The sequence below is a fragment of the Neospora caninum genome, chromosome XII (assembly GCF_000208865.1).
Source record: "Neospora caninum Liverpool complete genome, chromosome XII".
Classification (NCBI taxonomy): Eukaryota; Apicomplexa; class Conoidasida; order Eucoccidiorida; family Sarcocystidae; genus Neospora; species Neospora caninum.
The window spans coordinates 3,347,433-3,370,163 of record NC_018398.1 but is presented as its reverse complement, the minus strand read 5'-3'; the positions used below and the strand labels follow the sequence as shown (position 1 = coordinate 3,370,163).

At 62.5% G+C, this 22,731-nt stretch overlaps 1 protein-coding gene across 1 annotated transcript in view; it reads left to right on the top strand.

Annotated features, from left to right (window-relative positions):
* Positions 1-22,731, top strand: part of NCLIV_064470 (conserved hypothetical protein) — a gene marked incomplete at both ends in the record, with an annotated part of 39,845 nt that overhangs the window by 490 nt on the left and 16,624 nt on the right. The window contains 4 exons of the mRNA XM_003885998.1: positions 7-13,140; positions 13,575-13,806; positions 14,377-16,358; positions 16,974-22,519. Of these exons, the coding sequence (XP_003886047.1) occupies positions 7-13,140; positions 13,575-13,806; positions 14,377-16,358; positions 16,974-22,519 (20,894 nt within the window). The remainder of the gene's footprint in view (positions 1-6; positions 13,141-13,574; positions 13,807-14,376; positions 16,359-16,973; positions 22,520-22,731) is intronic.

Below are 22,731 nucleotides of genomic sequence, written 5' to 3'. Positions count from 1 at the left end.
CCGCAGTCACCCTGTCTCCCTCCGCTCCTTCCCCTGGCTTCTCTCCTGGCCCTGATGTCTCTTCTTCGGCTCGTCTTTCTGCTCCCCCTGTCATTCCTCTCTCTGTGGCGCTCACGATGCTTCAGCGTCTGCTAACGTTTTTTCTAACGCGTCTTCTGCTGTCTCTGAACATCGACTGCAAGCAGCTAGTTGTGCGATGGAGATACACCGGTGTGCTTCTCCTTCGCTCCCTCGCCCTGCGCGACCGCACGCTGTCCCCCCACTTCACCCTCAAGTCGGTGCAAATACACTCCGTGCGTCTCCACGTCCCCTGGACGTTTCTCTGGAGCAAGCGGAAGACGATTTCCCTGCATCTGGACACCGTCGTCGCGCGCGTTGCCGCAAGGCCCAGCGGGCCACAGGGGCCGGATCACATTGACGAAGAGAAGCGCGATCTTTGGGGAGGAGGCGGGGTAGCGCCAACTGCCAATCGCGTTCGCAGCTGCAGCGAAGGAAGACGGCGAGGAAACAGCAAGAAGAGACGCGAGAGGCTCGCATCCCCAACTCTCGGGGGACCGTTCGGTGAGGCTTCTCTTCCGTCTGGAGAGGAGCCGGAGAGGGACAGCCTGCATTCGGATGAGTCCCCTTCTCCAGGTTGGCCTCGCCCAAGTGGCGAGGCAGAAAGCCTCGGAAGACGCAGCGAGGCGAGAGCTTCGAGACGCGCGGGCCTCCAAGCAGACGCGGGTGCGTCCTCGAGCCTTCGCGGCGACCACGCACGCTCTGCTGTCCCCGTCGCGTCTGTCTCCTCTTCCTCTGCGTCCTTGCCTCCCCCGTCTACGGCCTTCGCCCTCGTTTCCTCTTCACTGCGTCCGCTTGGCGCGATCGCGAACCGCTTACTCCATGCGGTCTTGCCTGAGGCTGTGGACCGGTTCTCGCCGGCGTTCGCCTCTTCGTTGCTTCTCCACGTGCTCAAGCGAGTCTCCGTACACCTCACAAACATCCACGTTTCCCTCGAAGACAGCTGCTCGACAGCCTCGCCGTTTCAGTGTGGCCTCTCTTTCGCAAGCTTGCACTTCTCCTCGACCTATCTCTCTTCTCTCGCGGTGGAGCCGGAGAAGAACGGCGACACACGCGTGCCCGAGCGTTGGAAACGCGCCGGCGAGAAAGACGACGGAGCCGAGAGGGAAACGCCGATCTCGCCGTTCGCCAAAGACAAAGAGCGAGCGAATCGCGAGGGCCGAAGCGCCGCGGAGAGTGGAGATGAAGACCGCAGATGTTTGTTCTTCACGCCTCGGCGCGCCGCCGGCGAGGCGGAGCGAGGTGAAGACGGCTTCTCTGACGAAGGGCTGCCGTGTCCAGCTTTTCTTCTTCCGCGGTCCTGCACGCTGACCTCGTCGTCGTTCGGATGCGAAATAGAAGGCCCTCTCGACCTGCTCTCGTCCGACGAGTCTGCACAGCCGTCGCCCGCTCGTTCCCCCAAAGCACCGGACGCACGCACCTCTGGCTCGCCTGCAGCCGACCCCTCTTTGTCTCCTGTGTCTCTTTTTTCTCGTGTCTCGCGCGCGGCCTCTTGGTGCGCGGCTCCGAGCGGCCCTGAAGGCCAACAGGGATCAAGCGGAAAACAGTCCGGCAGATGGGCGCAGCGAGAGGCGTCCAGTGGGGAAGGGGAGGCAGCAGGCGAGGCGGAAGCGTTGGAGGAGTCGCGGACGAAAGAAACAGAAACCGAACGTCCAGCAGCAGAGGACAAAGAAGAGGACTGCGGAATCCAAACCCAGCGGCGGTGGCCTTCGGTGCGTCCCTCGACAGGCGGGAGCGCTCATGACGAAGAAGACACGGTGCGAGCGCAGGGTCATGTCTCCACCCAGGAGGCTCGCCCCATCGGGAGACAGGTGTCTCCGCTGAGCGACGGCGTGCTGGAGGGGGAGATGGGCGACGGGGTGTTGCTCTTTTCTTCTCTCTGCCCGGGGAACGGGGAGCTCGCCGGCGAGCCGCTTCAGAGGGCCGTCTCGGATCCTCAGTTGCCCGAGCGACGGCTGTCTCCGGGGGAAGAAAGTCGCGACGCAGAAGCCGAACCCAGTCAGGGAAGCGGCGACAGAGATGCGGAAGAGGGTGGAGGTCGCCCAAGCCGGCGAGAGGAAGGCGAGCACAGAGAGCAAGAAGGATGCGGAGATGGGAAGCAGCGCCACATAGACGGCTGGCGTGTCGCGTCACTGGAACTCTATAGGGCAAGCGTAGAAACAGAGATCAAGAGGGACGGAACCAGCGAGGCGGAAAAGGACCGTCCGCGGGATCTTCCCGAGGCTGTTCCACCAGCCGCCTCCGTGACGGATCGGCTGCAGACGACGCCTCTGCCCGCCGCAGACGCTGCGCCGTCGGGCCTTCCTGTTTTCCCGACAGCACCGACGTCTTCCTCGCGTGACCACGTCTCTTCTCGGACTGACGCATGGCGGCTGTCTCCTCCTTCGGCACCAGGGGCGGACCCGCAGGCCGGGAGACAGCGTGGGCTCTTTCGCGCTGTCGCCGCCGTCGATAGGCGTTCCCTTTTTTCGTCTTTTTCAGCGAAAGAGAAGTCCACGCACCTCGTCTACCTTCGGCAAGTCCTCGACGTCGACGGCTTCCGAATCTACTGGCGGTGCAATGCTCGAGATCTCGTTTCGCGCTCCGAGGACGTCTCGCGTGCCGACTCGCGCGGCGGAGGCTCTTCTCGCGATTGGTTTTTCTCGTCTTCTCGGTCCGCCTCTTCTTCGTCTTTGTCTTCTGCAGGCAGACACGAGGGATGCCCCCCGAGCGACGCAGAAGGGAAAGGGGGACGAGCAGAAGGTGAAGACGAAGGAGAGGGTGGAGGAGGGAGAGCAGACGGCGCGGAAGAGAGTGGGAGAGGCCAGTGCGACGCGGCAGACATCCTGAGGCCTGCAACGTTCTCCGTAGTCAGCTTCATGACTGTGGTGAGGAACCCGTCGTCGGTCTCCAAAAGGCCCAGGGAAGACCCCACAGTCAAGCGGCCTTGTTCCAGTTCTCCAGCGCCGGGTGCGCGGTCGCCGTCTCGGCGTCCCTCTGCTCCCCGGCCCCCGTCGTTCCTTCATCCGGGTCCGTCTGGCGAGTCGCCAGCCCACAGAGACACCCAGCCAACCCTCTCCGCGTCTCCACAGCGTTCGTGCCTGGCGCGGGGGCGTCTGCACACAAGAGAGAGTTCTGCGTTTCCCACCCCGTCCGGCGGTCTGGTGGCCGCTCCAGATCGTCTCTCTTCCGCGTCTGCTTCCTCTCGTCACCCGTCGCCGCTCTCTCCATTGTCTTCCTCTTCGTTCGCTCCCCGACCTCTGACGAATGAGAGGCGTGTCTCCTTCTCTCGCGAGACCGGCGGAGATGGCGCCTCTTCTCCGTCTTGGCCGCCGTCGCCGTCGTCCAGTTCGTCTGCTTCTTCTCAGCCAGGAGTGCCTTTTCCTCTGGCGGGTTTGTCGTTTCCTTCCCAGTTCACCGAGTCTTCCCTCAGAAAAAACACCGGCGAAGGCAGGTTTGCGGGTACCGAGGATGGCCGCGGGGACTCCTCCTTCCTTTCGCCGTCTTCTCCGCTCATCGCGAAGCTGGCAAGCCCTGTCTCCGAGCCTGCAGGTGCTTCGCCTGCCGACTCACCTCTCTTCGCGTTTCCTCTCTCCTCTTCGTCCGCCTGTCCTTCGCAAAGTGTGTTCACCGTGGCAGCCAGCGCCTTTGTGTTTCTTCCAGGGATCGACGTGCAAGTGTCCCGTGACCAACTTGTCGACTTTCTGCGCTTTCACGCGCGCCTGGCTGCGGACCGGCGCACGCACCGCCCCCCGGTTTCCGCGGCTCTCAGGCCCGCGCCAAGCGAACCCGGCCTCACGCGTCCGGCGTTTCTCCGGTCGTCAGCCTCGGTGAATCCTGACAGAGCCGCGAGCGCTGCTTCCCATTCTTCTTTTGATCTCGCGTTGCCGCCTCTTCCGCCGCGACCAAGTTACCTCCCTGCGCCGCTGGGTCCCGAGAGAACACCTCGTTCTCCGCGGGGCTCTTCTCGCTTCGGTGTCGCCGCGTCTTCTTCCTCGGCGTCCACTGCCTCGGCGGCCTCGCCTCCCTCTCCCGCTTCGTTCTTTTCCTTCTTTCGGCAGAAGCTCGCCTCGTCCCCTCGAGCCGGCGCAACGTCGGGAATCCCGAAGGAAGAAGCAGGAAGAGAAGACGGACAACAAGGTGAGAGAACATGTCCCTCGGGAAAGACTGGCGCGGGCGATGAACGCGCGAAGACGCTTTTCGCCCTGTCCTCTCTCCATCTCAGTGTGCGAAACGAGTTGACGCGAATCCGACTGAACTGGGAGGAAGCCGACTCCACCCAGGATTGCCAGCGAGAGAGTCGGGGCCGTCCGCGAGACGAGAGAGATTCCCCAGCGGAGATAAAAGCCCTGCGCTGCTCGGGAATGCAAACCTACCCGAGAAACTATGCCCTGCCTTTCGCAGTGTCCCTCCCCTCCCATACTTCGCCTAGCAGGCATTCCCTCAGTCACCTGTTCTCTTCAAAGCGCAACCCTCGTTCTGTCCTGACCCTGGCGCGCCTCTGCGCCGAAGCACACCTCGTTCTCTTGCCGCCGCCTCGGGTCTCTGCGTCGTCTTCGGTCTGTCCAGCTGCGAGGACGGTGGACTTAAGCAGAAGGCAGCGGCGAGAAGAACGCGGCCGAGAGGGCGTGGAAGGAGGGAAGGAAACAAAGGAAGTCGGTGCTGTCGATCGCTCGGGGAAACCGGGGGCGCGCGTCATGTCGCCCCGTCCCGGGGAGAATTTCCGAACGCTCTTTTCTGACCCAGCAAGGAGACATCATTCTTCTTCTCCACCTGCGTCGTGTGTGTCGCCGGCGTGCTCTCCATCGTCTTTCTCGAATCGTCCCGCGTGCGATGCGGGACGAGTCGAGAGCGCGGGCGGGGACTCAAACTGCCCCGGTGGTCACGCAGACGCTGGAGAGGCGCGAAGCGTGGAGGTGCAAGACCAGGCGGGGAGATTGAGGCTGCACGCCTTCGGCTTCTCTCTCGGGGGATTCGAAGCCTACGATGAAGCTTGCGGTCTCCACCTTTCCTGCGTTTCTCTCGGGGCCGCGCACGAAGACACCGAAGCGTCGTCGCTTCTGGGAAACGTGCTGGCCTCCTGCTCCTTCGGACGCCACGAGGCCGACCGAGAAGAGAAGGACGAAAGGCGCGACATTTCGCAATCACAACCCATCTCTCGTGCCTCGTCTTTCGACGCCTCCGCCAACATCCACGCGCGTCAGGCGGCGTTTACCGCGCGACAGGAAAGGCGTCCAGATCTCGAAGACAGACGAGCACCCAACGAGGCAGCAGAATCGCCAAACGGGAAGGAATACGCTACGTGTGACTGGTCAATGCGGACACCGTTGTGTCCGTCGTCCACTCACCGTCTCGCTCCATCCAGAGAAGGTTTGAAAGGTTCGTCGCTTCTGTGCCTGGCCCAGGGACTCCGCAGCCTCTCAAGCACGCGTCCCCGCTACGGGATTGTCATTTCGTACCACTCGCCTGCCTGCGACAGCACGCCGCTTTCGAAGGGCTGCTCCCGTGTGGAAGGACAGGAAAACCCCAGTGGTAGCGCGACAGACGCCTCGCCGTCGTCGCCTGCATCTCCAGCTTCCCATGCGCTTTCGTGCGCCTCCTCTCGCGAACCTCAGGCCGTGAGTGGCGCCCAGAATCCTTGTCGTCGGCAGTGCTGCTCCGGCGCCCGTCCCCCCCCTCCTTCCCTCAGTTCCGCGTCGGCCTTCGCTTCTGCTTCTTCCCCTTCTTCTCCTTCTTCTCCTTCTTCATCTCCTGCGGCGTCCTGCGCTTCGCGGCCGAAAGGAGGTCGCTCAGACGGAGGCGCCAGCGGTGAAGGGACGGCCGCGTTTACCGGCGTTGCCGAGTTGTCTGAAGGGAACCCGAACGAGTTCGATGACCCGGCACGCACTGCGGATAGCACCGTCCACCTCCCGTTTGACGCTAAAGAGACTGCTTCAATGCTTCCTTCCTCAGGCTACTCTTTTCTGGGGGGTTCGTCTCCAGCTCGGCTCTTCTCCTTCTCGTCGCTTCCTGTATGCTCCTGTCTCGCTCAGGCGTCGCTGGCTTCTTCCGCCTGGTCTGTGTCCCGTGCGGACGCGGTGGTTGTCCGCTCTGGCCTTCTCTCGGGCGTCGTGGATTGCCGGCGGCTGGCGAGTCAGCTTGCGAATCTGTCCTCGTTCTTCGCCCTGCTCCAATCCGCCGCGTCGGCATCCACGAGGTCCGACAGGCGGAGCGAAGAGACGGAACCTGACATCGGCGAGGCGCTTCGCGCCGCACAGGCCGAAAAGGCAGAAAAAACGGAACGCGACGCCGAGAGAGGATCGTCTTCGTCTGGAGTGGCGTTTCAGTTGGCGCCTGCAGCGACACTCGATGTCGCCCTGGGGCCAGTCTCCCTTCTTTTTTTCTCACACGCGGCGCCTTCCCTCTCTTCCCCAGATGCGGAGTGCACGGCCGCCAGCCTCAGAACCGAACGCAGCGCAGCGGCAGGCGAGCCGGGCGAGGAGGAAGCGAGCGAGAACGGCCTCGCACGCGAAGCCCACGCGGCACACACCCCGCGAGGGGCTGGTGTGCGTGTGGCGCTTGCGCGTCTCAGTCTTACGGGACAAGTCCCCGTGTCGCTTTGTTTTTCGTGCGAGCGAGACAAAGAGGAACCGCAAACACGTGCGGGCGTCTGTGCAGCCCCAGCGAGTTCCGCTTCGCTGGGTTCGCCCCCGTCCCCCCAGGCTGCCTGCAGTTGGTGGCAAGCGCCCTCCGCCGGCAGGGTCGGTCTGCTTCCACAGGCAACTTCGCTTCCTTCGTCGTCCGGCGCCTCTTCTCCGCGTGCCTCGCCGTTTCCGTCTCTCCCCGTTACTTTCGGTTTGCCTCTTCGCGCGCGGCCCTCCGTCGCACCGCGGCATCTCGGCGACTCCCGGCCGGCGAGCTGTGAGCAGTTGAGACCAGCGGAGAGAGCCCCGCGAGCGAGGAGGACCAGCGTTGAGCCCGCAGGCGAGAAAGAGACAAATCCGCAAAGACACGGAACTCTTCCGTCGTCGGGGGCGGCGGCTCAGCTTGGGCGAGGCCGCGGGGCGGGGCGGGGTAGAGACAGAGACAGCAGAGGCCGGTTGCGTAGTGGGTCGGGAGACACACGCGAAGACGCGGAGCCGGTGGAGCCGGGAAGGGTTGCCGACCACGCGCGAGGCGAGCCGTGGTGCCGGGAACGCCAGTGGACACGGCCGCTTCTGAGACGCGTACGGGACGAAGAGTTTCCATCTTATGCGTCTTCGCCATCGTTTGGATCTCCCGTTTCGCCGGGTCGGTGTGGAGTCGACGCAGGGCTCCAGCTCGCCCTGGAGAGTCTCTCTGTCTGTGTCGCTTCCGACGTCTCTTTTTCTCTCTCGTCTTCAGATTACCGTCTTGAGTGCGAGAGAACGGCCGCCTCGTCTGGAAGCGCGGACGCAGAAAGAGGAACCGAAGGAGGACTGCTCAGCCGGCGCGGTTCTCACGCGCCTGTGTCTGTTTCTCCGACCTCCCGAGGCGGGGAGGGAGAAGTGGAAATCGAAGGAACCCGACACTGTCCCCCCCGACGTGTGCGGGATCGATGCGCGGGACATGGAGACGGTGAACGACGGGGCTTCAACGAGGCAGATGAGCAACGAGTTGAACCGGTAGCGGGAAGGCGCGGCAAGCTGGTGGGAGACAGCGTAGACCAAACTCGGGGCTGCCGCAGCATTCGACGGCTGGCGGCCGCAAGAGCAGTCCGTCACGCGCGCCGACCTCTTCGGTCGTCGGCGCCTGCCGTGAACTTTGCTTCGCCTCATCCCAGCTGGACCACGGTTGTTCCGCCTGTGTCTGTGCGCATCGCCTCCGCGTGGTTTCCGGCCTTTCCCCTTTTCAGACAGGTCGAGGCCGAGAGGCAGCCGAGGCCGGACAAGGAGACCGATCCGTGCGCGCTGCCTGTATCTCTCGCCTCTTCCTCATGCTTGCGCGCGGGGCATGCGCCTGTCCAGACGGCTTTGTCTGGAGGCAGACGATCCAGCGCAGTCACAGAGAAATCACAGAGAGGCCTGACCCCCCAGATTTCGTCTCCTACAACGGCCGGAGGGGAACTAAGGGGTGGCCTCGGCGACACTGAAGGAACAGAAGACGAAACGAGGTGGCCGATGATAGACAACGAATGCCAGTCGCTGTCCTCTCTCCTTCAGGTTGAGACGTGGATTAGCCCCATGGCATTTCTGGTGACCGAAGAAGCGTATCGTGTCTCCGTGGCGTTTGCTTCCTTCGCGCCGCCGTCGTCGTCCCCCGCCTTGTCCTGTGCGGACCCTTGTTCCTCGACCGACGAGGCGGGCGTTCTTTCCGACACAGACGCTGGTTCAGCCGAGTCGTCCCTCTCTGCTCGCCGGTTGCGCGCGTGCACGCCATGGCGAGCCAAAACAGACTCGGAGGAACACGAGAGAGAAACCGGGAATCGCAAGGGTAGATGGGCACGCGCCTCTTCGTTTTTGGGAACGAATCTGGACGAGACGGCCTGGGACGCCGTGCACAGTTCTAGGCAAAACACTCAGCGTGAAACAAAGGGGGAGAGAAGGCGAGGCGACAGAAAAACGGTAGCTCGTCGAAGTGCGAAGGCCCGAGGGGAAGACAGTCGGGGAGGTGGCGAGAGACACGGCAGATTCGAGACCGGAAGAGGAACGGAAATGGCGAGAAGCAATCTAGGAAGGACATCGCATTCGCGGCAAACCGAGCGAGCCGGTGGCGTCCCGCTGTACGACTGCGGGAAGACCCGCCAAGGAACGAGACGTCTCGAGGTGGGTGAGAGAACAGGCGACTCGAACGACAACGGTCACCGGAGACGCATGGATTGTGTTGATTTGTCAGACGCGTTCCAGAGCGACGACAGCGAGACGCGCGTCCTCGAGACTCAGGAGGGCTCCTCGTTTCCGGGCAAATCCCGTGCTGAAATGTCTTGTCCTGTGACGTCGTCCCGGTCCCGCGTGAACCAGGAGACGCCTCCTTTGCCCACGAGTCCCGCGGGTTCGCTCTTGACGAGACTGAAGATTCTTCTCGCGTTGCGCCTGGAACAGCTGTACATTCGCTATGAACACGAGGCAGCGGAGAAGCGGGGTTGTTTCGCGTGTGCCTCTTCGTCGTTGAACTCGTCCCCGGCGTCGCCTTCGTCACCGGTTGACGGGGCTGGGAAGACACTTTGCGGGGGGGCTACCTCCTGCCTTTCTCATTTAGAGGTGTCCCGACAGCGATTCGAGCGTCTCGGGTTGCACACACACTCCCAGGACATAGGGCGAAGAGCAGAAGAAAGAAATCGAATTCTGCAAGGCGAAGCATCCACGCTTCATCCCTATCACCTCCTGCACTACGCCCTCGATCTCCGGGGCATCGTCGCCGTAGTCTCCTTCTCTCCTTGCGCGTCGCGGCTACCTGTTTCTTCCGCTGTCAAGACCGCAGTCGCGGCGAGAGGCGAGGAAGGAGACTGCGGTCGTCTCCCTTCTCCGCGTTTCGCCTCGTGCACGGCAGGGGATGTCTCTTCGGCCTTTGGATCGACAGGGCCCTTCTCTGGCAAGGGAAGAACGAAGCCGCCGACAGGGCAGGAGCAGGCAGAGAAACACAAGGTGACAGGCGACGGGGAGTGGTCTTACGCAGAGAGCACGCAAGGCGAGAGCACGCAAGGCGCAAAGCGCAGAGGCCAGAGGCAGCCCGAAGGATATTTTCTTCTCGACGCCTTCCAAGCGCATCTTGAAGGTCTCGACCTCCTGGAGCACGGGCGGATCCGCGAAGAGGAACAAGTTCGACAGGCAGGATTCGCGGCAGAAGATGAGGGCGAAGAGGGCGGGGAAACGGGAGGAGGCAGGCGACGCGCAGGAGCCAGCCGACGGAGGCAAAAGGCCGATGCCAGTGGCGAGAGTGACGAAGACGGCGAGGTTGAAGGACATCGGGAGGGGTGGCCGCGGGTCGGACACACTGCGACAGAGGCGATGGAAGCGGCTTCCGAGGATGCGAGGCAGCGAGGAACGGAGAGACCACGAAACCTACAAGAGTGGGAAGCCACCCCGCTCTGTTGCTTCTGCTCGAGGGAAGAAGACGCAGCAGAAGACGAGGATGGCAGGCTGGAAAGTTCCGGTTTCTCGCCTGCGTTTCGCAAGGCGCTGCGGCCTCTCTTCTGGCGGGTCGCGCCAGCCCCGTTGCTGGTCCGCAGCTTCGCGACTCGAGCGGACGAGGAGCCTGCAGGCGAGAGCGCAGCAGTGCAAGTGAAGCAGGAAGCGGAACGAGCCCGAGACCACGCAGAGCCTGCGGGAGCTGGGCAGGATGCCGACGTCGGTCGAGCACGAAGTTTCTTCAGCTGTCCCTCTTCGTCGCCTTTAAACTTGACACCCGTCTCTTCGGCCTCGCCTCGGTCCCCCGCTGCGGGACCTCCATCGACTTGCTTTCCGCAGAGAATAACGCCCTTCGAACTGAACGCCCAGACAGATCGCGCCTCCTCTCTGCGGGCTCGCCGTTTCTCCCCTTCCCGGCCGCCATCCTGTCCTCACTCTCCAGGCTCTTGCCACGTGTGCCTCGGCGGCGGAACAGTGTGGTCGACTGCGAGTCCTGTGCTCGCCGTTATCCTCTCGACGTCTCTTCCCTCTTCCGATTCGGCTGTCTCTGGTGATCCGCAGCGAGAGCAACCTCTAGACATGTGTGGTGCATTGACCGACGAAGGCGGCCGGGAATTTTGGCTGCAGTCCATACCGTCCCTTCTGTCTCCCCCCAGCCTCTGGGGATTGCCTCGTCTCCTCCCCGAGTCGCCTCTGTCTGGTGAACCCGCCCCTGGGCCGCAGTGCATGCACCCCCAGTCCCGCAGGTCCGATGTGACGAGGCAACAGATCCAGAACATGCATTGTGTTTCTTTTCCTGCCGCTTTGTCTGCCGACGCATCGTCGTCGCCCTGCCTTCTCTCGAGCTCGCCTTCTGCCGCTTCTTACATGTTCACGTGGACTTCCCACGCCCAGAGTTTTCTGTCCTACCTATCGCCCTCTCCTGGCGCGTCGCGAGCGTCTCACTGCCAGCAGGCGTGTCAAAGCGAAGACGAAAAGAGACAGATGGGTAGACAGGTCCCGTGCTCGTCTGCGAGCCTCCCACCGGCGTGGTCAGCGTCCTCCGCCTCTCCGTCTCCTTTTCCGGCGGTTCTTCACTTCAGCTACTCGAGCTCTGCGTGCCTCCTAAGTGTCCAGCCCGCCCACGCCTCTCCGCCGCTCGCCTCTGCTTCTTCTTTGCGGCGTCTGAGTCAGGAACGTGGCGCGGAGCCGCGAAGGTCACTTCGGGGAGAGGAAGAGGTCGACGAAACGAAGCAAGAAGACACGCAGAACCCCAACGTTTCTCGTCCTTCGTGTGGACGAGGAGACGAAGAAGCCGTCGGCTGCCTGTCTCCCTTTTCCTGGCGTTGCCGGCTTCAGGTGCACGCGGCCAACATCGCAGTCTGTCTCTCAGATTCAGGGCTCAAGCGTCTCTTCTTTGTCGGATCGTGTTTCCAGGATAGGGTTACGAGGCATGCAAAAAGCCCGACTGTCGAGCGGAGCGAGAGGTTCCTGTCTCTCGCGGCTGCTCGCCCGGCGCCGGTTTCAGGCTCTCCTGCTTCACCTGTGTCCTCACTGTCACTGTTCCGCCTCTTTCCTCTGTCCTCGAGCAACGTGGGCACGTGTCGGGCACAGAGGGAAGGAGAGGCAGGAGTCCAGGCGCGGAGGGAAGCACTTGAAACGACCGCAGCCAAAGATCGAAAGGGAGAACCCTCACAGGTGCCGGGCGAGGAAGGCTGTGTTGCTGTGGAGATTTCGGTTTTATCTCTCCGTTGCCAATGTGTGCACGAAGAGATGACGTCCACACGAGGCAGGAACGGGCACCGAAGCTTCCGGGCTTCCGGGGAGCGTTTCTCGCGTTTTCCGCCTTCTGCCACTCTTTCTGTCGAGCACCGCCTTCTCCTTCTCTCCCGCGCGCTAGCCTCTGCGTCGGCTTCCTCCTCTTCGACGCCAGCGGGGGTTCCCCCCAGGCGGCAGCTAGTGAGGGCCGGAGAAGTGGAGGACGACCGCGAGGCAGCAAGAGGCAGAGAAGACGCAGGAGCAAGGGCGGCAACAGGCGAAACGAACGTCGCCATGCGAACGGCGCCGAGCAGCGACACTTGGAAGCGGGCAAAGCCTCCCGTGAACGCGGCCGTGGTGCGAGAGGATGAATCTGTGCACGACCTGCACGGAGATATGCGGCTGCCAGGAACAGCGCTTTCCCAGGCGCGACGAAGAGGCCGCGCGCAAAGGGGCGACGCCGGGAATTCCGCCGGCCGGCGTGTCTCTCCGTTTCTCTCTGTGGCTGTCTCGCGCATTGCCGTTCTCTCTGCTCTCCGTCTCGCCACCACCCCCGGTGCGCACGCCAGAAAGAGGGACGTAGAGACACGAGACCCGCAGATGCCGACCGAAGAGGAGGCGGAAGGTGGAAGTCGAGAAGCCCGCATGCGCCACTCTGTTTGGAGAGTGAAGAGCTGGCTTTTCCTTGGGGGCGGCGCGAGGGTTGTCCATGTTGCTGAGATGCCTGCGATATTTCCTGGGTCATCTTTCTGTCGGTCCTCTTGGTCTTCTCCGCTTCCACCTCCGACTGCCTCTCTGGCGCTCCAGGGGCGAGACTGCGGGGAACCGCGGCCACGGGGGGCGCGAATTGGAAGGCCCGACACACGCCGAGAAAAGTCAGAAATTATCGTCTCCAGATACGACGGCGAAGAACACCAGGCCTGCGGACGGTGCGCCGATTCGTTTGGTCTCTGGCTAGCCCTCGTCGAGGTCGACGCGCATAGGGCTCCAGGCCACGGAGCCCAGGAAGACGCGGACGGTCCGCAGAACGCTCAGGAAGACGAGCGAGAAGAACGAGAACACGAAGACGGTCAGGACCCGAGAACAGATGTGGAGCCTTCAGACTATCGCTTCGCGTCAGCCTGGTCGCCTGGCGTGCCTTCATCATGGGGAGACGCTCGGACGGCAGGCATCGCCTCGGCGTCGTTAGGGAGGCGCGGAGCTCAGCAAGGACGGAGGGCGGAGAGGCAGAGGACAGGCAAATGTGCGGTCCGCGTGGGGAAGGTGTACGCGAGGCTGGGCGTTTCTTTTCTTCTTCGAACAAGTAAGTAAAAGGGGGGGAAAAGGAACGAAACAGAGAGGCGAAAGAAGCAGAGGTTGTGACCGCACCGGGAAGCTACTGTAGCGAAGGCGCAAGATAAGCGAAACGCAGGCAAACGAGAAACGCGACACACCGAGAATTTCGGGAGAAGACAGAAACTGCAGCCACTGGACTCGCCGGGAGACGTGGACGCCAAATCGGGTTGCTGTTAGACAGCAAGGAGGGAGCGAGTGGTGCTCTCGCACGTTTGTTCGTTTTTCCTGATGGCCTATACGTGATCAACTTTGGATTTGTTTCCACTCTTCCGCTTCGCGTCTGCGCCGGCTGCTGGTTTTTTGGTGCGTTCGAAGTTTTCTCCCTCGAATCGCTTTTCTACGTGGGACTCGAGGATACCCTTGCGTTTGTTCGTTTGTTGCGCTTTCGGGTTTTCGCCGCAGTGTGGTGGATGTACAAACTTCACCTGGCCACAGAGAAGATCGCTTCGTACTTTCCGTCTCTGACGCGCAAGGCCGACGGAGACGGTCCTCGACTTGCGCACGCAGGACGCGGAAGGGCGAAGAGCCGAGAGGAGCCTGAGGGAGAAAACGGGAGGAACGGCAGCGACCGCGCCGAAAGGAGAAAGAGAGGACGAAGGGAGAAAGAAGAGTCGGGACGGCGTGCGAGAGAAACGTATGCAACAAGAGGAAGAGAAGACAGGCGAGCCTCGGAGAGTACGACAGGCAGAAGAGCGAGAAACGGAAACAGGGACCAAGACAGCAGGTGCAAGGGAGACAGGGAAGAAGAGCCTCTTCGTCGAGGCGACAGCCTCCGGTGTCGAGACGGAAGTCGAACGAAAGAAGCGGCGACGTCCGGCAGAGACACAGTGAGGTCGAAGCAATTCGAAGGACGTCTCCAACATACCGTGAAAGGAGGACGCCCCGTTTCGCGTCGGTCTGCTTCGCAGGCGCGAAGCTTCCGGCAGGCCACGAGCTCCTTCCCCGTCTGTATGCCTCACTATCTCGACTCCTCGGCGTCGTCAGTTTTTTTCTCAACATCTCGATCTTCATCGCCCTCATCCCCGCGAGCTCGTGACTCACAGAGGTCGCGATCTCCTTCATCGACTCATCCATCCTCAAACAACGAAATACAGAAACGTGCCTTTTCGCACTCCCCCTGTTCGTCCACCTTCTCTCCTTCATGTTCGTCTTCCTTCTCGCTTTCTCGCCCTTCGGTTTCCTGTCAACTGTCTGTGTCGTCCAGCTCTCGGTCTTCTCTCTCTCCATCTTCTTGCGCTCCTTCGTCTGGAGATGCCAGCGACGCCTCGATGTCCCACTCTGTGGAGCGCCGAAGACACCGCTCTCTCCACCTACGTCGTTCTGCGACCTCGCGTCCGAAATCGGTTTCTGCGTCGCCGTCGCCTGGATCAACTGGGCTTCCTGGCGGGGGCGACACTCTGGCGGCTTCCGTCGTTGCTGCGCTTCCGCGTCTTGAGGGCGTCTGTCTGTACACCGGCGACTTTTTCGTCTCTTTTGGCCCGGACCGGGTCTCTTCTTCACCTTCTCTCGAGCTTCGGTGTTCTCGAGGCCTTCTCGCGCTGCCCCTAGATCTGTCTCGAGGTTGGACAAACCTGCAGGATCTTTACGCCGTCGACGCCGCACTCCCATCGACGGAAACGCCTCGGCCCGCCAGTGAGGCCCGCATGATCTTCGCTCCACCTCCGTCTTTGTTCCCTTCGTTCTCCTGTTTCTACGGCCCGCAACAGGTCAAGCAGACTGGACATTGCGACTGCCACCCGGAGACGCACACTCGGTCTGATCTCGAATCTCTTTCGCTCTCTCTGGTGGACGCCGCAAAGGCGACCGCCGCCGGGACCCTCTTCCATGGCAAGCCGCTGCGTCCCGCGCCTCCTGACGCGCTTGATGCGCATTCGTCTTCCTCTGGCTCACCTGGTGCCGGCTCGCCTCGCCCTCCGCGAGAAGGCGCGGACGCGGGCCTCTCTGGGACTGGGCGCGGGGAGGGACAGCCTCAGCCTCCAGTGCAGAGGGACACGAGGTGCGCACGAGGAGGTCTGCGCGTTTCGGTCGCTGCGCGAGAAGCCGAGACACAGGAGGCGCGGGGAAAAAAAGGCGCTCCGCAGGCAGCCCCGTCAAGACCCCTCTGGCCCCCACTGAGCCTGAAAAGCGGCGCATTCATTTCAGTCGTTTCGATCCCCAGGCGGAATCGCTCCGTGGAGCGCCGCGGGCAGGCGCCGAGCTCGTTTCGGCTGAGGGCACGAAGCGGCGCGAATCCAGTTCCGGCGGCCTCGTACGCTTCCCTGGTTCTTCTGCAGCCGCTCTCGATCTCCGTCTGTTTCACGCCGACCTCTCCGTCGCTTCCCCCCATGTCGCCCTTCCCGTTTCGCGAGGAACGTGACGCTGTGGATCCTGGCGAGCCGCTGATATTCTCCGACTGCCTTCAGATCCTCATTCCTCCTCTGCCTCCGGACCGGCATCCGTCGCTTTCCGCTGACTCGGTTGGTTCTTCGCCGCGTCCCCCTGCTGCTTGTCGCGGCGAAAATGCAGCCGAGTGGGGTGCGCGGGGTCTGCGCGCGGAGACCCCTCGGCACGACAGGGGCAGTCCTCGAGCGGAAACGGAGACAACTGTCTCTTCCGTCTGGGATTCCACGGCGCGAGCTGAAGGTGACACTGCCTCGCTCGCCGGTCACGCAGAGCCTCTCAAGCGCGAAGCCACGCAAGCGACGCGGCGCCCCTGTCTGCATCTGCGCTTCTTAGCGTCTCCCGCGCCTCCCTGCGCCTCTGGTCACGCTTCTCGTCATGGCGGCGTGTCCTCCGCGGCGCGTTGCGCGCCCAACCCGGACGTCGCCCCTTGCGTCGGAGACGACGGGAGTGTCGCGTCCAACTCGGACGAGCAGGAACGAAGACGCTCCGGCAGAGGGAAAGCGAGACGGAAGAGATCCCCTGCCGCAACCTTCGTTCCTCCGCGTTCTGACGGGTCCGTCTCCTCGTCAGTGTGCGGCACTGCGCCCTGCCAAACCTACCGGCTTCCGCAGCGCCTTCTCCGCCTCTCGCCGTCTCAGGCTGGCCGCCTGCATGCATTGTCTTCGCCGCGGGCGAGTTTGCCTCCGCCCGCATGTCGCGGCAGCGGCCTGGCCGTCTCGGTCTCGGGCAAAGGCCTCGACTGGCTGGTGACCTGGGCCGCCGGCTGTGTCGAGACCGCCTTGGACACCGCGAAACGGATTGCTGGTAGGGAGGCGTTCTCGCAAGTGTTGACGAATCAACATTCGGGTATTTAAAGCTCGAATCTCTGCTAATAAACCTAGATTACCCCCGAGTTGGACTACTCGTTTAGATCTTGAATGTCTTTGTTTACAGCGCACGAACGAAAGCCTAAACGCTGCCGCAGGTGTCGATGCGCAGCCACGCCGGGGTCTCTTCCCTGCTTTCGCGTGTGCAGACGTGGATGCATGTGTTTTCAAGGCGCTTCCGAGATTTTTCCCCAGGCGTCTGCACCCAGAGCCGAGTGCTGTGTCACCGTGAAATAGGCGAAAACCTCTCTCGTGCTGGGTCCGCTTCCCCGCTGCTCTGGTGGCCCCACGCGCACATGCAGGCAGTCGATAAACGCCTGTCTAGGGTCGTTTGTGGGATTTCGTTCTCTCGAGCGACGCGTTTGCAGGTTTCTCTCCAGTTACACACCCGCGCTGTGCACTCCTGTAGCGAGTCTTTGTGGACCCAGTTCCAGTTTCTGGGACTGTGCCTGTGTGCGTGACTCCTTGTTTCTCTTCGAACGCGGTTGTCGCTCTTCCAACTTTTTCATTTGTGTGTTTCGGTGTGGACGTTTTTCTTCCGTTCCTCTCTCAGGGCCGTCGTTGTCTGCGTCTCCAGAGCCGCTTCCCTCTTCGCCCTCGTCGAGCTTCGCGTCCGCGCCGCTGTCGGACGCGTCGCGATCGCCCTCCTCGCCTCTCCTTTCGCCCTCCTCCGCAGCCCTGTCGTCTCTGCCTTCTCTCTCCGACACGGCCCTCCGGAAGTCTCCGGGGAAGGAACTGCGCGACAAAATCGAGAAGTGGTGGCAAGAGCCTGCGCCGTTCGATCTGCGCTTCTCTGTTGAGCACCCAGCGCTGTACGTCCTCGGACGGGAAGAGGCGTTTGAGCGCGCAGCTTTGAAGTTGAAGAGAATTGCGGCCGATGAGACGCGGAGACGGCACTGCACGCGTTCCGCACCCGAGGCGAGCGAAGGGGACCAGAAGGAGAGAAGAGACGGGCGAGGTGGGGAGTGGGGACTACAGGCAGCGAGGAGCGCGAAGGACGAGACACACATACCCGGAAGACTGGACGAGAAGGGAGGAAGAGGGGCGGAGCCGAGACAGCGAGGGCCGGTCGACACAGACGCTGAAGGCCAGACGCATGCCAAGAGCGAAGCAAAGACCGCAACTGAACGGCGACTGAGGCGACACGCACCACGAACGCGGAACGGAGTGGCCCCGCAAAACGGGCCGTGCGCCTCTCACCATTCATCTCTCATCAAGCATGAAAATGTGACTTACGCCTATCCGTTTGTGTCGGGTACAGCCGATCACGTAGACCTCTTTGTGGGTTACACGAAAGCGTTCATTTCCTCTGTTCAGTGCAGATGCAAAGATCCGCGAGTCTTTGTCGGTGCCCGACCCTCACTTCGCAGTCAGCTTGGGTCGCTGCTCGCGTCTGTCCGACAGCAAGAAGCCGAAGCGCGGGAGGACGGCGAGGAAACCCCGCGGCGGCGAGAAGCGAGTGGGCGGCAGGGAGAGACCGCGAAGGTTGCGGCAGGGAGTGAAGCAGTGACAGATGAGGGGGACACGAGATCGCGGCCAGCTCGAGAAGGACGGGAGGTAATCGCGAGACCAGCGAGACGAAGCCCTTCGCACTGTCGAGGCAAAACCAGGGGGGCGTTTGACCCGCGCCTGGGCGCTTCCTTGTCGCCTCCTTTTCTCTTCATTCACCAGATTTTCTGTGGAACGCCGAAGAGCGCGATCAGCCCCACCACGGCGGCTCTTCTTCTCCCCTTCCAGTTTCCGAGGCTCGCCTGCGAACGTCTCTCACGGCCAGTCCCGAGCCCTCCCGCGGCTTCGCCCCCTGGTCTCGAGGCAAAGGACGCGTTCATGTTCTCTCTCTCCGTCGTCGAGCTCGCCCCAGCGCGTATGGCTTCCTCGCCGCGACTTTCTCCCTCTTCCTCAGCCGAGCTCAGGTCAGCTGCAGGCGCTGGGGCACCGATGTCCGTCTGTGACGGGCGCGAATTGTCGCACGAAAGGCCACGCGAGTTCCTTCGCCTGCGCAGACCAACCGCGAGTGAGGGCGCGCACGACGGAGACGAGATTCACGGCAGGGTGGTTCGTCGCCTGTCTTCGGGTCTTTCCGCTGGTCCCCAGCACGCCAGGCTGCCACATTCGAACCTGGCGAAAGAGCGAGAAGCGAAAGAGGCCGACGTCCATACGGCTCCGACCACGACCTCCCCTGCTGTGCATTTCGAGGCCACAGTTCTCGCTGTCCTTCCCGAGGCGTCCGTCGTCGTTCCTCTCTGGCTCGTCGCGGATTTGCAGTCGCTCGCGCACTCGCTCTCGTCTGGTCTCTCGCGGTGCGAAACCAAATGGACACGCCTGCAGAGACAAATAGCTGCGGCAGACAGCGCGTGTGCGGACAGTGCAGGCGGTCGAGCGGCCGCCCACTGCGACTTTTCTCCGCTTCGCTCCCCGCGTTCTTCTGCCTCGGACGTCTGCCAGCAGGAAGGTGAAGAGCGCAACGAGGACCGACCGGAGTCGGCGATCCCCGGTGGACGTCTCGAGACGCGAGGCGGGCGGCAGAGCGGCGAGCACGCGAGTGCACGGGCAACTGAGGCAGAATGGGACGCGGATCTGCTCGAAGGCCGAGGGCACATGCCGTGGCTCCGCGGCTCTTGTGGCATGGAACAGACAACGAAATGCCATTCGCGAGAGACGCACAACGCGTTGCCTCTTCTCTCTGGTTCGGTGGCGCCTTCCTCGGAAGTACCCCCTCCACTCTCCTCTCCGGATTGCCCCATGCCTCTCTGCCATTCCTCGTACGCGCCTCCGTCGGCCTCGGGTCCTCCGTGTCCGCTCTTCTCGCCCCTCTCTGTCCCCCACCACGTGGTCCTCTGGGGAGAGCGACACAGCCCCAAGGAGGCCGAGGCTGCTAGTCGCCAGGCGCCCTTCGCGCCTGTCCCTTCACCGCGGGTGTCTCAGCGCGGCCTGCGAGCTGAGAGGCGTAGCGGACTCACCTTGCCTCCGGACGAAGAGAACGCGGTGGAGAAGCGGACGGCCGACCGCGAAATCGCAGCTGGCAAGCTGCCAAGTTCCTGTCGTTTCACCTGCTCATTCAAAATCATTTCCCTTTCATTCTGGGTGACGGGTTCCCCGACGTCGGCTCTGGTCGAGGAGACAGAAGAAACGGAGAGCGGCGAGACGAGCAAGAGGCCGCACCGGAGAAGCGACGACGAAGAGCGTTTGTGGAGACTACTAAGGAAGCAAATGCAGGCCCCATCGAGACGCAAGCCCCGTACATGCCGCGAGCCTCGCTCTCCCAGGCTGTCTCTCTTTTCACGATATGCTTCGGGGACCTCGTCGGCTTCGCTTTCCTCCTCGTTGCTGTCTTCGTTTTCCTCGGATTTTGCCGACTCTGAGACGACACGACGCAGGGTTTCGATTCAGCCCGACGGTAAAGGCGGGCGCAGGAAGCGTCGCAGTGAACGCTCGCGTGCCCGCGCCGCACCAGATATGGCTCTGTCTCGGTACGGATCTAACCTGTTCTCGTCTCTCTCTTCATCTTCAGCTTCGGGTCTCTCTTCCCCTGAGCGTGGACTGCATGCGCCGGGCAGGCGCAGTCGGGTTGTGCCTGTCTCCGACGAATCTTCGTCCTCCTTGGGGTCTGCGGCGAAGGGCAAGAGACGTTTCTTGGCGTCGCGTTCGCGCACATCTTTGGGCTCCTCTGCTTCGCGTGCTTCCTCCCCGCGAGAAGGTGAAGGAGACAAAGGCGACAATCGATGTTCGGTCTCCCTCGCGCCCCTGTCGCTCTCTCAGCCGAGTCGCCGGAACCGGTGTCTGCTCCTCAACACGGATTTGAGCATGCAAATCACGAGCGAAAATTTGTTTTTCTTCCAGTCAGAGTCCCCCCCGACCTCCACAGAGGCACCGGAGCCTGGTGGGAAGCCCGCGCCGGGTCGTGTTCTTTCTTCGGTCGCGGATCTTCATTCCTCCTCGCTTTTGGCTTCCTCAGTTCCTGCATCGCGGATGCAGTCGCCTTCGCCCCGTGACTCGCAGCGCCGAGACTCCGCCTCGACTCTCGAGAGTCTGCAGGAAGACACTCACCCGCAGCCGGCCGCAGAAGCGAAGGGCCGATATAACGAGTCCAGCGAAAACGAAGGGGAGAGAGACAGCGGAACGAGCAGGGAAAGGGAGAAGCCTGGCTGCTTTCGCACCCTCCGGGGGTCTCTCATGAGGGGGAGGGGATTCGAGCAGGGCGAAGAAGAGAACGCAGAGAAAAGCCGTCCCGGGACTTCCTCCCGTTCTGCGTATGGGCAAGTTTCGTCGCCTCGACGAGGCGGGGGACGCAAGACACCTCCGCCAGGCAGAACCGCCGCCGAGTCTGGGGACAGTCCTGACGTTTCTTTTTCGTCTTCTCGGGTGGGCGAAAATCGCAGGAAGGAAACGAACGAAACGCGAGAGCACAGAGCCACTCAGGCACAAGGCGCCGGCCTCGAGGCTGCCATTCTTCGAGCGCGGCCGCCGCCCTTCTCCGTCAATCTCGACCTCGCCACATCGACAGTGATGGTGGGTGAGCTCGATGTGGCCCAATCGCTTCTGATTCCTCTTCCCCAAAGAGACGACCCGATACTTGCGCGGTGGCAAAAGAAGGGGGGATTCGATGAGGCGCCCGCGAGGACGCCCAACGAGGCAGCGAAGCCGATGGTTACCGGGGCTGCGCCTAGTTCACTTTCGACTCCCTCAGGAATCCTTGTGCTTGTCTCGTGGCCTTCTTTCCGGGATTGTCGATTCCTCCGTCTCCCGCGTCTCTGCCCGTCGGTCTCAAACACGCCTTCGTCCTCTCCACCGTCGTTCTCTCCGTACGAGGTCTTGCGTTTCCTGGACCCCAACTCGCCTACTTTCGGCCTGTCTCCTGCTCTCTCCTCCGACCGCGAAGACGCCAAAGCGCAGCTTCGCTCGCAGCCGCCGTCTCCCCTCACGGGCCGCAAAGGCGCGTCTTCCGTATGGAGCACTTCCAGCTTGGTTCTGCCCTCGGATGTGTCCGATTTCGACGAGACGCAGGACGGCGTGCGAGTCAGAAACAGCCGCGAAAGAGGCAGAAGACAGGGTCAGACGAGAACGCCGCGAAAGGCGCGAGACGGGACCACGCGGCCGCAGGGAGACATCGCCGGGGCGTTTGCATGGCACCGCGAGGCGCATGCACGGAGACGCGACACCGAACTCCACGAGGGAACGAAGAGCGAAAAAGGAACCGGCTGTGGACAAAGGGTGAGGCGAGACAGCACAGCCGTCGCGCGAATGCCTCACACGCCGACAGGCGATTCTTCAGCTCTGTCGGAAGAAGACAGACCCGGACGCGAGATGTGCACACGGCTCAGAGACGTTTTAGTTGCCCCGGTCGTCGCGGCTATTCACCAAACGGATCGGTCGCTTCGTCCTCTATTCGAGCACCCGTTGAATTTCTCGCTCCGGTTGTCTCTGAATCCAGCCCAGACTCCTTCCTGCTCTCCGCGGCCTTCTGTGGGGACTGCACTCCGCGCCCGATACGAGACACTCCACTTCACTTGCAGGACGCATCTCGTGGCTTCGCCGTGTCACGTGCTGCTTTGCGGCTCGGATATCGTTTTGCTCCGCAATCTGGCGAGGGATCTCAGCACGATTGTGGAGCGAGACGGCAACCAACTCGGCGAGCGACAGCTGATAGCGGCTCTTTTCCAGCGCGTCACGCTCCCCCTCCGCACTTGGTCTGAAGCGGCGACGCAGGAGGGGAGGGCGGCAGACGCCTGCGGTCCTTCGGCGGAACCCCGCGCGGCGGGAGACGAGAGCGAAGAGGAGAATGTGGGGACAGGCGAGCAGGGAGGAGTCAGCGAGGGGGAGGCCGAAACAGACTCCGACGCTGACGACGCGTCTAGCGAAGCTGAGGACCGAATCTCTGGAGACGACAGACAGCACAGGGACTGTGCTGAAAGCGGACAGGGCGCAGTCGGAAGCGTCGAGTGGGACATACGCTTTGAAGGCGGACTCGAGCTGACTCTCGCGCGCTGGCCGTTCCTGACTCCCTTGGCAGTAGGCGGTTGTGACCGCGTGAATTTTTCGTTTCTCAGGAACGCAGCCAATCCCAAGCAAACAGTCATGGCCAACCTAGGACTGCGCCAGGTACGTGCGTCTTTGCTCGTGGTCAGGGATCCGCAGGTGCCGCCGCCTCTCCATGTCTCTACCGCCTTGGCTGCCTGTCTCCTGGCTGGCAAGTTGTGCGCGGAGCGAACTAGGGAACGTGTCGATCGATTCTTCGGGTTTGCCAATCTCGCCGCTCCGCGAATCGGCCGCGCTGTTTGTAGCGAGCCCGTTCTCGCTAGCTGCACGCATAC